This window comes from Olea europaea, chromosome 20 (genome assembly GCF_002742605.1).
Source record: "Olea europaea var. sylvestris chromosome 20, O_europaea_v1, whole genome shotgun sequence".
Lineage (NCBI taxonomy): Eukaryota > Viridiplantae > Streptophyta > Magnoliopsida > Lamiales > Oleaceae > Olea > Olea europaea.
Genome location: NC_036256.1, coordinates 16,928,738 through 16,940,332, shown reverse-complemented (window position 1 = coordinate 16,940,332; position 11,595 = coordinate 16,928,738). Strand labels below are relative to the sequence as shown.

The 11,595-nt window shown below is 33.0% G+C and overlaps 1 protein-coding gene across 1 annotated transcript in view; it reads left to right on the top strand.

Moving 5' to 3' along the window:
• Positions 1 to 3,624, top strand: part of LOC111369131 (importin subunit alpha-6-like) — a 7,594-nt gene extending 3,970 nt beyond the window's left edge. The window contains exons 4-10 of the mRNA XM_022990613.1: positions 621 to 692; positions 797 to 893; positions 1,300 to 1,421; positions 1,498 to 1,758; positions 1,959 to 2,086; positions 2,170 to 2,541; positions 3,117 to 3,624. Coding sequence (XP_022846381.1) covers positions 621 to 692; positions 797 to 893; positions 1,300 to 1,421; positions 1,498 to 1,758; positions 1,959 to 2,086; positions 2,170 to 2,539 — 1,050 coding nt within the window. The 3' untranslated portion in view covers positions 2,540 to 2,541; positions 3,117 to 3,624. The remainder of the gene's footprint in view (positions 1 to 620; positions 693 to 796; positions 894 to 1,299; positions 1,422 to 1,497; positions 1,759 to 1,958; positions 2,087 to 2,169; positions 2,542 to 3,116) is intronic.
• The last annotated feature ends 7,971 nt before the right edge of the window (positions 3,625 to 11,595 follow it).

Below are 11,595 nucleotides of genomic sequence, written 5' to 3'. Positions count from 1 at the left end.
AAAAAAATTGGAAAGTACAAACAAAGTACTTATTTCATATTAAGATCTACATCACTGTCCAAGTAATTTACTAATTTTTAACTTTGATCAGATCATAGATAACAGAATTTATTTTATTTTTGCTTTTGTAATATTTAAGTTAAAAAGTAAAAAACTTATTTTGACTATAAGATCCACCTTCTGTCAAAACCACTTTGACCAAGACATACATGATTAAAAAAAATGTTCGCTTCTCTTGTATGTAAACTTTTTTAAACTTAACCAAACATGCTCTTAGTCCAGTTTAGAAAATTTATTTGTTACACAAGGGAAGTGTAAAAAAGTTGTTTGCATATTATTGATTTTGCTATTATTTTAATTTGCTCCTAGTTCGAGTCCCCTCATAATCACTGAGATGAGTACCTGACTATAAACTTTAGGGCCCCGTGAGATTATTCGAGGTGCGCGTAAGTTAGCTCGGACACCCATAGTTATCAAAAAAAAAAAAATGAAATTGCTCATTATGTGGGTATGAGATATTCATTGACTATTATTGGTGTTTGATTCGTGTATGATATTGTAATAAAGCCTATAGGCATACTTGATGCATTTCTAAGGTGCACATGATCCTTTCTTCTTAGTATGAAATGATGATTATGAAGTGGAAATCTACTTCTCATTCTACTGATATTTCTGCTTCTTTTGTTTTTTATGTAGTTGGTCTTACAGCACTCACTTTTTAATATATGACACCCTTGGAATGTTCACCTCATGCCTATATGTTGCATTTCTGTTTATCATTATTGATGTTTAACAGAAGTTACCTACTTTATCATTGTTTCTCTTTGTTACAACCCCGAATTTAAATACTACAACAGAAGTTTCTTGCCTTCATATTAAATGGCTTCCGCTGTGTACTGAAACCAATTTAAATGTTTGACAATCCTTGTAGTTTTTATTTAAAGTCAAATGACTCGAATCCAATTTCCTTTTCAAAATAGATTTGCTTAGTTATGCATACTGAAATTATTGATTCAAGCACTTCTCTTTGTATAATCATATTGTTAATTGAAATGTGAAAATGGTCTGAATTGAAAATGTAACTTCACTGTTCATTTTCATATATCACTAACTACACTTCTTTTATGATGATTTTTATATAATTATTTTTGAGTACTCGTGATTTTTGGAAGATATTAACTGGTTTCTGAAATCAGTTCTATGGTTTTTCAAATTTGATAGTCTTCTTTTTTTTATTGTCATTTACTATTCTTGAACTATGCATCTTAACTCCATTTAAATCATTTAATGGAATATTAGTTGTGATTCTCAAGGTGGATGGGGGCATTTCTTGGTATGCCATTGTAATGTATTGTAGGGGTCCCTTGACCAGGAAAATGTTTTACATGTTTAGTGATCCCAATGATTTGAAATTTTGGATGGTGAAAATATATAGTGTGGTCAATTCTTTGATGAACCCTTTTTCAACTCTGCATCAGCTGGAGAGATCAACCTTAATACTCTTATGAGCATCTTTCAGAAAGTCAAGTTGGCTGCCTTCTAAATAAAACTCTAATAAGAATACTATCATTGGAGGATGTAAGCAGCGATATCTTTTTCACAAACTCACTTCTCTTTAATGATTTTCAGGTTGTTATTGAGAATCGGGCACTTTCTTGTCTGCTTAACTTGCTGACTCAAAATTATAAGAAAAGCATCAAAAAGGAAGCTTGTTGGACCATTTCAAACATCACCGCCGGGAATAAGGATCAGATTCAGGTACACAAATTAATACTATGAAATTTTTTGGAAGTGGAACTGTTATTAATTTTAATTTTCAAATTAGAGATGTTCACCATTTATATTTTTGTCCTATAGTAGTACTTTAATTTTGATGGATCAGGGCAACTTGCAGTTCTGATTTTTTTTTGCAAGTTTCTAAGAGATAGATGCTGAGCATATGTCATCTTAAAATACAGGCTGTCATTGAGGCTGGTATTATTTCACCTCTTGTCCAACTACTTCAAAATGCGGAATTTGAGATAAAGAAAGAGGCTGCTTGGGCTATTTCAAATGCTACGTCTGGGGGAACTCACGAGCAAATCAAGTATAATTCGTTGTAACCATTATCTAATTCCCATACGTTACTGTACAGTTGGGTTGAATATTAATTCTTCAACTTGGTGGCAGGTTCTTGGTGCACGAGGGATGCATAAAGCCATTGTGCGACCTTCTAGTTTGTCCTGATCCAAGGATTGTCACAGTCTGCTTGGAGGGTCTTGAGAACATACTGAAGGTTGGAGAAGCTGAGAAGAACCAAGGAAACACCGAAGATGTGAATGTCTTTGCACAAATGATTGATGATGCAGAGGGTCTAGAGAAGATTGAGAACCTCCAGAGTCATGACAACAATGAAATATACGAAAAGGCCGTGAAGATACTCGAAACATATTGGTTGGAAGAAGAGGATGAGCAGCTGCCCTCTGGTGATACTACACAATCTGGATTCAACTTCGGAGGTGAACTTCCAGTTCCACCTGGGGGTTTCAAATTCGGTTGAAGGTATAGTAATCACTCTCTTCATGGTCTCTTCAACTGTGTAGCACTGCACGACTGTCTGCGTATTTGAATAAGTTCAAAACATCTACTGAATGGAAACACTCTGGAACAAATAATTTTTTTTTTTTTTTTTTTGGTCAATGCTGAAAATAAATAAGTTACTTATTTTGAAAGTAACCCCATTCTACTCACAAAATAAGTTAACTTTGTTCTCTCTGAAACTTCTTTTACTTGTACAAAAGAAGAAACAGAAATTTACTTAAAAGTAAGTTTGACTCGCTTTTAACCTCTCCCAAACATCATGTTTGTATTTGTAACCAATTGGAAACTATCGTTGTTGCAATTCTTTGCACTGTATTATTGTGTTGTTTCTTCTCCTATTGACTGTCATGTACTTTTTCGGTGTTACATACACTTGAGTTGAAAACTCCTGAAGGTTGGGGCATTTGTTGGTCATTAACTTGAACTGATATGGGTTTCATGCTAGTGGTGGTTCATCTGATGGCATATCTTCTGGAAACTTTTCTTTCAAATTTGAGTATCTACAGTGAAATTGACATAGGCGGGAAAACTTGCAGGATGTTTCTTTCCTTATTGGAAATACTCTAGATCTGGCTGGTCGAGCTTTTGTTCAGAGTCGAGTTGGCGATCTGTCTGTAGTGTTTTCGTGTCGGGTCCAGATGCAAAATGATTGAAGAGATACAGTCTAAAGTATGTTTGATCCTCTATGGTGGCCAAATAATGAAGTGGGTCGTGTCATAGCATCAACCAGGTTAGATGGTAACACTTGTTCTTTAAATGCAAGTGAAAACCACTTGAACGATACTGAGTTCTTGTTTTTTCTACTTTTGGATGTCTTCTTTATTTATTTTTCCTATACGGATAAAACTGTCATCACAAACATCAGTTATACTTCGTGGAAAACATTTCCGGTGTTATGTTGGAGCAAATAAAGGGAAAAGTGTCATATATGTAACTATTGTGAATGTACTAGTCGGTTTTGTTCATAATTTGCAGTCTCATTAATTCAATAAGCTTTCTCCGTGGATTAGTTTTGGCATAAATGAGACTATAGTTCTCATGCAAGACATATTTTGATGTATTTCGAGTTAATTTCTATGGCAGTTGGTGCATGTGATCGAACTTGCCTTGTTATTGCTTCTACTTTTTCTTGTTTTATTAGCTGTCTTCATCTATCAGCTGCTTTTAAAATGACCATTAGGTTCTGCCAAAAATCTTCTCTGTTTGGTTTGGATTATTCCACACCCTTCGGTACTCCTTTAGGTACCACTAGAATAATCTTTTGGGTTTAAAGTACTAAACGGGATTGCATCTTTAAAAAAATCCAATCAAGTTGGGATTATCTCATTATAATCTACAAATAATGGGGCTCAAACGACTCTAATATAGAGTACAAAAATACAGTAAGATATTCCATTCCCTGGGCAGAGCGTCACGTAACCACAGCTCACTCGTTACTCATTATAATATACAAAATTTGGCAGCTTAATGATTCCTTTAATTGGAAGAAATGCTGCCTCACAACGCAATGCAACGTATTAATTTTTTCTTTATTTTTTTTCTTTTACGGGCCGGCCCGGGCTCAGGCCAACTCCCCATTTTGGGGTCGGCTCCGAGCCATGAGCTGGACCACGAGTCGCCCGAGTCACCGAACCTTTTTGACACCCCTAGGCAGCGGGCAGCCATTATCGACTTTTCCAGAAGCGAAATAAAGCAAGATGGGGGAAAAAAAATTATTTATCATCTTGTTTAATTACTTATTTATTTGGGACGACAATGATGTTCTGTCTCATCCCATTTTAATATATCTTGATATTCAAATTGTATTTAGCACTTGTTTGGACCATTTTTTCGAAATATATATTTTTCTATAACTCATTTTCAATTATGCCTGGGCATTGGGTGGATCGATGCAAGTATTTTAATACTTAGAACCACCTATTATTTTTCGAATATTTCGCAAATGGGACCATTCGAATCTTTGTAAATATTGGAACCAAACCTAAATCCAAACCATCGGTTACTCATAACATTTTTATATACATTTAATAAATATTTTATATAAACCATTTTGGTACATATACTTACGCCCTGACTGGGAGAAATTTTCATCAGAATTGTGACCATTTGGCAGCAGATTTCTCACCGTTGGAGCCGCAATCTTGGACTGAATGAGTCTTGTGTGGGACCCGCGGTGGAAAAAAAAGGTCCAAAAAGCAATGAAAATCTAGTGAAATTTTTTTACCATACACGCCCCTAATAGGCTAATAAGCTGATACTTGAAAATATTTATGCAATGGAGAAAATTCAATTAAAAAACTTTCAAGTAGCAAAATATTGGATGTTAAAACTCACAAAAATAGAAGAAAATAAAGTAAAGATCAAAAGTAAAATTATAATATAAAAAAATATTATCTTTCTTAATAAATTTTATTCGATTCATAAGAGAAGCATACTAGGCATATAATTTAATTATAAATAATGCTTAAAATCTTCTACTTTTAAAACGAATTGATATAAAAAAAAATACTAATTAAATACATAAATAATATAGTATCAAAAAATTACAGTCCACATATTGAACTCACTCTATTTGAATAAAAAAATAAAAATATATATTTAGAAAGAGAACCACGAACTCAAGATAATAAAAAGGTACAACACAGCGCAAGCAATGAATATATTAAATTCAATTGCCACGTGTTATGAAAAATTAAAAGAATCACTTAAGTTTATTAACAATAAAAAAAAAAATTGAATTGTAAAGAATAAACGCTTTGATTCATCAACTTATACCACAACCTTTTTGGAATTTTTGATTTGTAAAAAACTCAAATTGTAAACATTAACATAATAACATCTGAAATGCAACAATCTGATGTAAGGCGAAATGTAAAAAAGTAAGAGCCAAACTTATTTTTTAGGGGTAAGAATTTAAAGTTTTAGACTAATTACTACCAAAATTAGGATTTTTAGGTTTTATATGTTTTTTAAGCCTATAAAATTTAAATAATTTTTTTTTTTTTATAAAAATCGGTTCCACTCAAGTACCCACGATTCTAGCTTAGGAACCAAGAACCGAACCCAGTCGGTTATCGGTTCCGGTTCCTAATTTATTTTTGGGAAAAATTCATTTGTAAAAGTTTATTTATAGCCTACTTCAAAATTAAGAGGAGAAGGTTAGCAATTTCAAATTTCAGATACTCTTAATGAAATAATTTATTAAAAAAATATTTTATTAATAAAATATATTAAGGTCACAAATCTATATATTTGATCACAGCTTATCAAGTTAATTGGCCACAAATTATTTATAAATCACAAATTCAAAATTCTATAGGTCGCAAATCAAAAATTTTATAGGTCGCAATTCATTGATCGGTCACAAATCAAAATTTTTATTGATCATAACTCATTTGTCGGTCACAAATCAAAAATTTCATAGGTCACAATTCATTGATTGGTCACAAAATCAAATTTTTTTTGTCACTATTCATCAGTAACAAATAAAAAATTTCATAGGTCACAATTATTTGATCGGTCACAAAATCAAATTTTTTACTGGTCATAGTTCATTGATCAGTCACAAATCAAAATTTTCTTATGTCACACTTCATTGATTGATTACAAAATTAAAATTTTTATTGGTCACAACTTATTTGTTGGTCATAATTACATTTTTAAGGTTACATATTATTTATTAGAAACAAAATACTGGTCACAAACACCCCCTACATCCCATCCCATCTACCCCGACCACCACCCGCCACAACAACTGTCACAGTAACCACACCACCACCACACACCAAACTCTGAAACCAACAACCTCCACCGTCGCCAAAAACCACCACAAGCACCGCCACCAAACAAACTAACAATACTCAATTCACAACTTCACCCAAATGTAATTTTTCAGCTAGTTCCACTCGTCAGAACCACCACCACCTCAACACATTGTAGAACACCAACATACCACAATCACCATCGCACCTACTTCCACGACCACCATCGTAGACCATCATTGCCAACGCCAAAATATGTAAGCAGCCACCACCACCACCACCACCCAAATATCACCAAAAAATACCACAGCCAACAACTCAATCCAAAGCCATTCCCACCTCTACCACCACAACGAACATCACCACCACCGCAGCCACTACTACCACCATATGATTGTAGCCACCGCCACAACCCACAACACAACAATAACCTAAGGTCTTATCTCAAAAGATTTGCTTCACAATCACGAGGTACATCAGGCGACTTGGCCCTGAAGCGACCTGTGATAGAGGTGGTAATGTTCGGCTGCTTCTCAAGGCTTCATTTCGACAGGGTCACTTTCCGACAGAGAGAGGTGAGAACATAGAGAGAGAATTGTCGGTTTTGACGATGAAGAAGGGGTCATTACTTACCGACGATCAGAAGCGAGACGTCGGCAGCTACGATGTTCGATGGATATGGAGAGAGTCAATTTCCGTGAGTGAGGGAGCTAGAGAGAGAAATGAGCGGGGAGGGTTTGCGTTGAATTTTCAATTTTGGTTGAATTATTAATATTAATTATTATATAAATAAATTTTATCTCTGATTTTCAAAATTGAATCTTTAACATTCTGATTTTATGTAATTCCCTCTTTATTTTTTAAGGAACCGGACTGAAATTTTCGATTCAAGTTAGGTTTCAATTCAGGAGATTCGATTCTGATCAAAATGCCCAGGCCTATTTGCAACTATATATTCTCCTATAAAATAATATAACACATGAACGCAAAACTTTCCTTATTTTTTTAACTACACAATCTCTAAAAAATCATTATTTCAAAACACATTTTTTTCAAAAAAAAAAAAAAATTAATAGAGATCAAGCAGTGGCTTAATAAATGGAGAAATGGAGGATATTTTAATCCTCGGTACAGGACGAGAGAAGGGCTTCCTTGATCGCACTCTATTCGTTCTCATTCCAAACTTGGGTAGTGAGAAAGACCAAAATTTGGGCCAAAGACAATAAGAAAAAATTCTTTAATTTTTAATTCAAAATACAATCATTTGAACTACTTTTATTATAATTTACAACAAGGGTATTAATTATGGGACAATTCAAATTTCAAAATATAAAATTCGGGTGATAAATAAATAATTATAAATATTTTATTAATTAAATATATTAAAGTCGCAATTATATAATTAATGGTCATAGGTAACATGCTTATAGGTCACAATTTATTTATTGGTCATATATTATCAAATTAATTGGTCACAGATTATTTTAATGTCACAAATCAAAATTTTCGTAGGTCATAATATATTTCATCAATCACAAATTTAAAAAATTATAGGTTACAGTTAATTCATTGATCACGAATTTTTAAATTAGTTGGTCACAAATTATTGTTTTTTTAGGTTACAATTAAATAGTTAGTCACATACACCAAACACTCCACCCTCGATCCCGATTGATATCGATCACCAATACCTGATCACAAGCACCTAAATAGTTAGCTACAAACATTGTTCGTCTCGCCCCACTACCACCACCACCAACAACAACAACATCAACAACAAAAACAATAACACCACAAACACCAACAAAAACCACCCCCAACACCAAAACATGAAAAACCATCACCACTCCAAAAACCATCAACTCAACAAAAACTATCACCTCGGCACCACTACAAACCACATACATTCACCACCACGCGCAGCGCCGTCAAGCATCAGATCCTATCTTTTCATTTTTTGTTTTAATCAAAGGGTATAATTGTCATTTTTTGTTCCAAAATAGTGAAAAGGACTTTCAGTGCAACGAAATGTTGAAATAAGGGTAAAAATGTCAAAAAAATGAAAAATAGAGACGTTTTACACAATAACCTCTAAAGGTAGGGACGTTTTGCGCCAATTCTCCTTTTTTCTTTTTTTTCTTTTTTATGAAAGCATTATGTTTGTTTTCTTCTTTTACCGTAAATATTGAAATGGTTAAACAATGAATTTTTGTATGAGGCTGCTCTTCTATACATATATTCATACTTTAATTCATAATTGTACACATATTATTCATGTTTGTCTGTACAAAAAATTATTCTTTAGTTCATGCTTTTATTTCCTTACTCTATGCTTTAGTTTATTTGGTAGGATAAATATTTTATAATTATTATTAAATGCTATGTAACTTTAACATGATTAAATATTTTCAGGTTTTCTTATATAAATTTTAAATTAATAATTTATCATGTTGTTGCTTCTGAAGTAACACAACTTTATAATTAATATTTCAGAAAAATATTAAACGTAGATCTGTCTATCATAAATAATTTTTATTACTCATAAAGTAACATAACATTATAATTCATATTCTTGAAGAATATTACTTGCTCTTGGAGAATATAAATTAAATTTTTCAATATTCTAGAAGAAAATTGATATATTGCTCTTGAAGAAGCAATAGAAAAATACAACGTACTCTCGGAATAACACGTATTTCGAAGAATATATTATTTTTTAATTAGTGTTTTATCTCTGAAAGGAAACATATGACTTGTGCCATGTTGGCATTGACTACTTAAGTTAATTATTATGTGATATAATCTTTAATCACATTTTTCGAAAGAGTAATTAGCGCAAAACATCCTTACCTTTCGAGAGTATTGTGAAAAACATCCATACCTTTTATTTTTTAGCATTTTGCCTCTATTTTCATTTTTTTTTTTGCGCTGAACATCCTTTTCACCATTTTTGACGTAAAATGACCAATATACCCTCCTATTTAAACAGAGAAAAATTACAACAATAAACCCAAACTTTTAAAAATACAAATGAATCCAAATTTTAAAAAAAACCATCACCAAACCACCTAAAATAAAAATGGAGCCCACCGTTGGAGCTAAAAAAACTCCTAAACAGAGACAATCCACTATCCCTACCCCCACGCTTCCAAACCAGAAAGTCTGTTCAAGAGAGTCAGAGACATGTTTTATGAGATAAATTGTGAGATAAAATTATTTTACGGAAACAAATTATCCCCTCACCCTACCCCCCCTAGTGGGAGTGCATTTGGGTGCATTAGTTCATTCTCGTTAGACAAACTAGAAGCAGGATATCCTCCAGAAAATCCAGAGCCAAGTTGAACGGTTCCAATAGGAATTTTTAAGTGAAAAATTATTTTGTGTTTGTTTGGGAATGATTTTTTGAAGTGAGATTTTTGAAGTGATTGTTTTATGAGATTTTTTGAAGTGTTTGTTTAATGAGATTTGTTGTTTGTTTGATCTCCCCACTGCCACCACAAATCGGAATCCGAGATCCGAGCTCTTGAACGGCATCGAAGAAGAGCCAGAAACTCTCGGATCATAAGAAATATCCAACCATGGAACTCCACTAGCTCCGGAATCCGACCAAAATGGACGGTTGCAGAAAGTTGGAGTGCGTGGGGTGGGGTGAGGGGATAGGGGGTATTATTATAAATGACCTGCTACTATTTATTTTTGATAAAATGTCTATTATACCCTTAATGAAATAATTTATCATATATTGCACAAGATATCCTTAATTTATTGGGATAGTTTTAAATTCCTCTATTTCTCTCATTTCGAGTTTTAATATATAATTTCATCCTTTGATCTAATAAATTAGCATAATCTGTAATATAATTGTCATGTAATTTACTAAGATTATCAAATTCCTTCGATAATATATCCATAATCTCTAATTGAGAATAAATATTTTCTATTTTTTCCATTAATCTATCTAACAGATTATCTAATCCTTTAATTGTATAACCTGGCATTATTCAAATAATTCCTTGCAAACTTTATGAATAATAACATATTTAGATAAGTTTTTTGCAAACATGAACAATAATAATCCCTACAATTCTTTCAAGATATTAGAAGAATTCTTTCTAAATTTAACAAAAACAATAATTTTACCTTACTTTTGATCTTAAATCTGTATTCTTAGAGTTCTTGTTTTTTCTACTTTTGGATGTCTTCTTTATTTATTTTTCCTATACGGATAAAACTGTCATCACAAACATCAGTCATACTTCGTGGAAAACATTTCCGGTGTTATGTTGGAGCAAATAAAGGGAAAAGTGTCATATATGTAACTATCGTGAATGTTCTAGTCGGTTTTGTTCATAATTTGCTGTCTCATTGATTCAATAAGCTTTCTCCGTGGATTAGTTTTGGCATAAATGAGACTATAGTTCTCATGCACGACATATTTTGATGTATTTCGAGTTAATTTCTATGGCAGTTGGTGCTTGTGATCGAACTTTCCTTGTTATTGCTTCCACTTTTTCTTGTTTTATTAGCTGTCTTCATCCATCAGCTGCTTTTAAAATGACCATTAGGTTCTGCCAAAAATCGTCTCTGTTTGGTTTGGATTATTCTACACCCTTCGGTACTCCTTTAGGTACCACTAGAATAATTCGTTAGGTTTAAAGTACTAAACGGGATTGCATCTTTAAAAAAATCCAATTAAGTTGGGATTATCTCATTATAATCTACAAATGATGGGACTCAAACAGCTCTAATATAGAGTACAAAATACAGTAAGATATTCCATTCCCCAGGCAGAGCGTCACGTAACCACAGCTCACTCGTTACTCATTATAATATACAAAATTTGGCAGCTTAATGATTCCTTTAATTGGAAGAAATGCTGCCTCACAATGCAATGCAACGTATTAATTTTTTCTTTATTTTTTTTCTTTTACGGGCTGGCCCGGGCTCGGGCCAACCCCCCATTTTGGGGTCGGCTCCGAGCCACGAGCTGGACCACGAGCCGCCTGAGCCTCCGAACCTTTTTGACACCCCTAGGCAGCGGGCAGCCATTATTGACTTTTCCAGAAGCGAAATAAAGCAAGATGGAGAAAAAAAAAATTATTTATCATCTTGTTTAATTACTTATCTATTTGGGACGACGATGATGTTCTGTCTCATCCCATTTTAATATATCTTGATATTCAAATTGTATTTAGCCCTTGTTTGGACTTTATTTTTTCGAAATATATATTTTTCTATAACTCATTTTCAATTA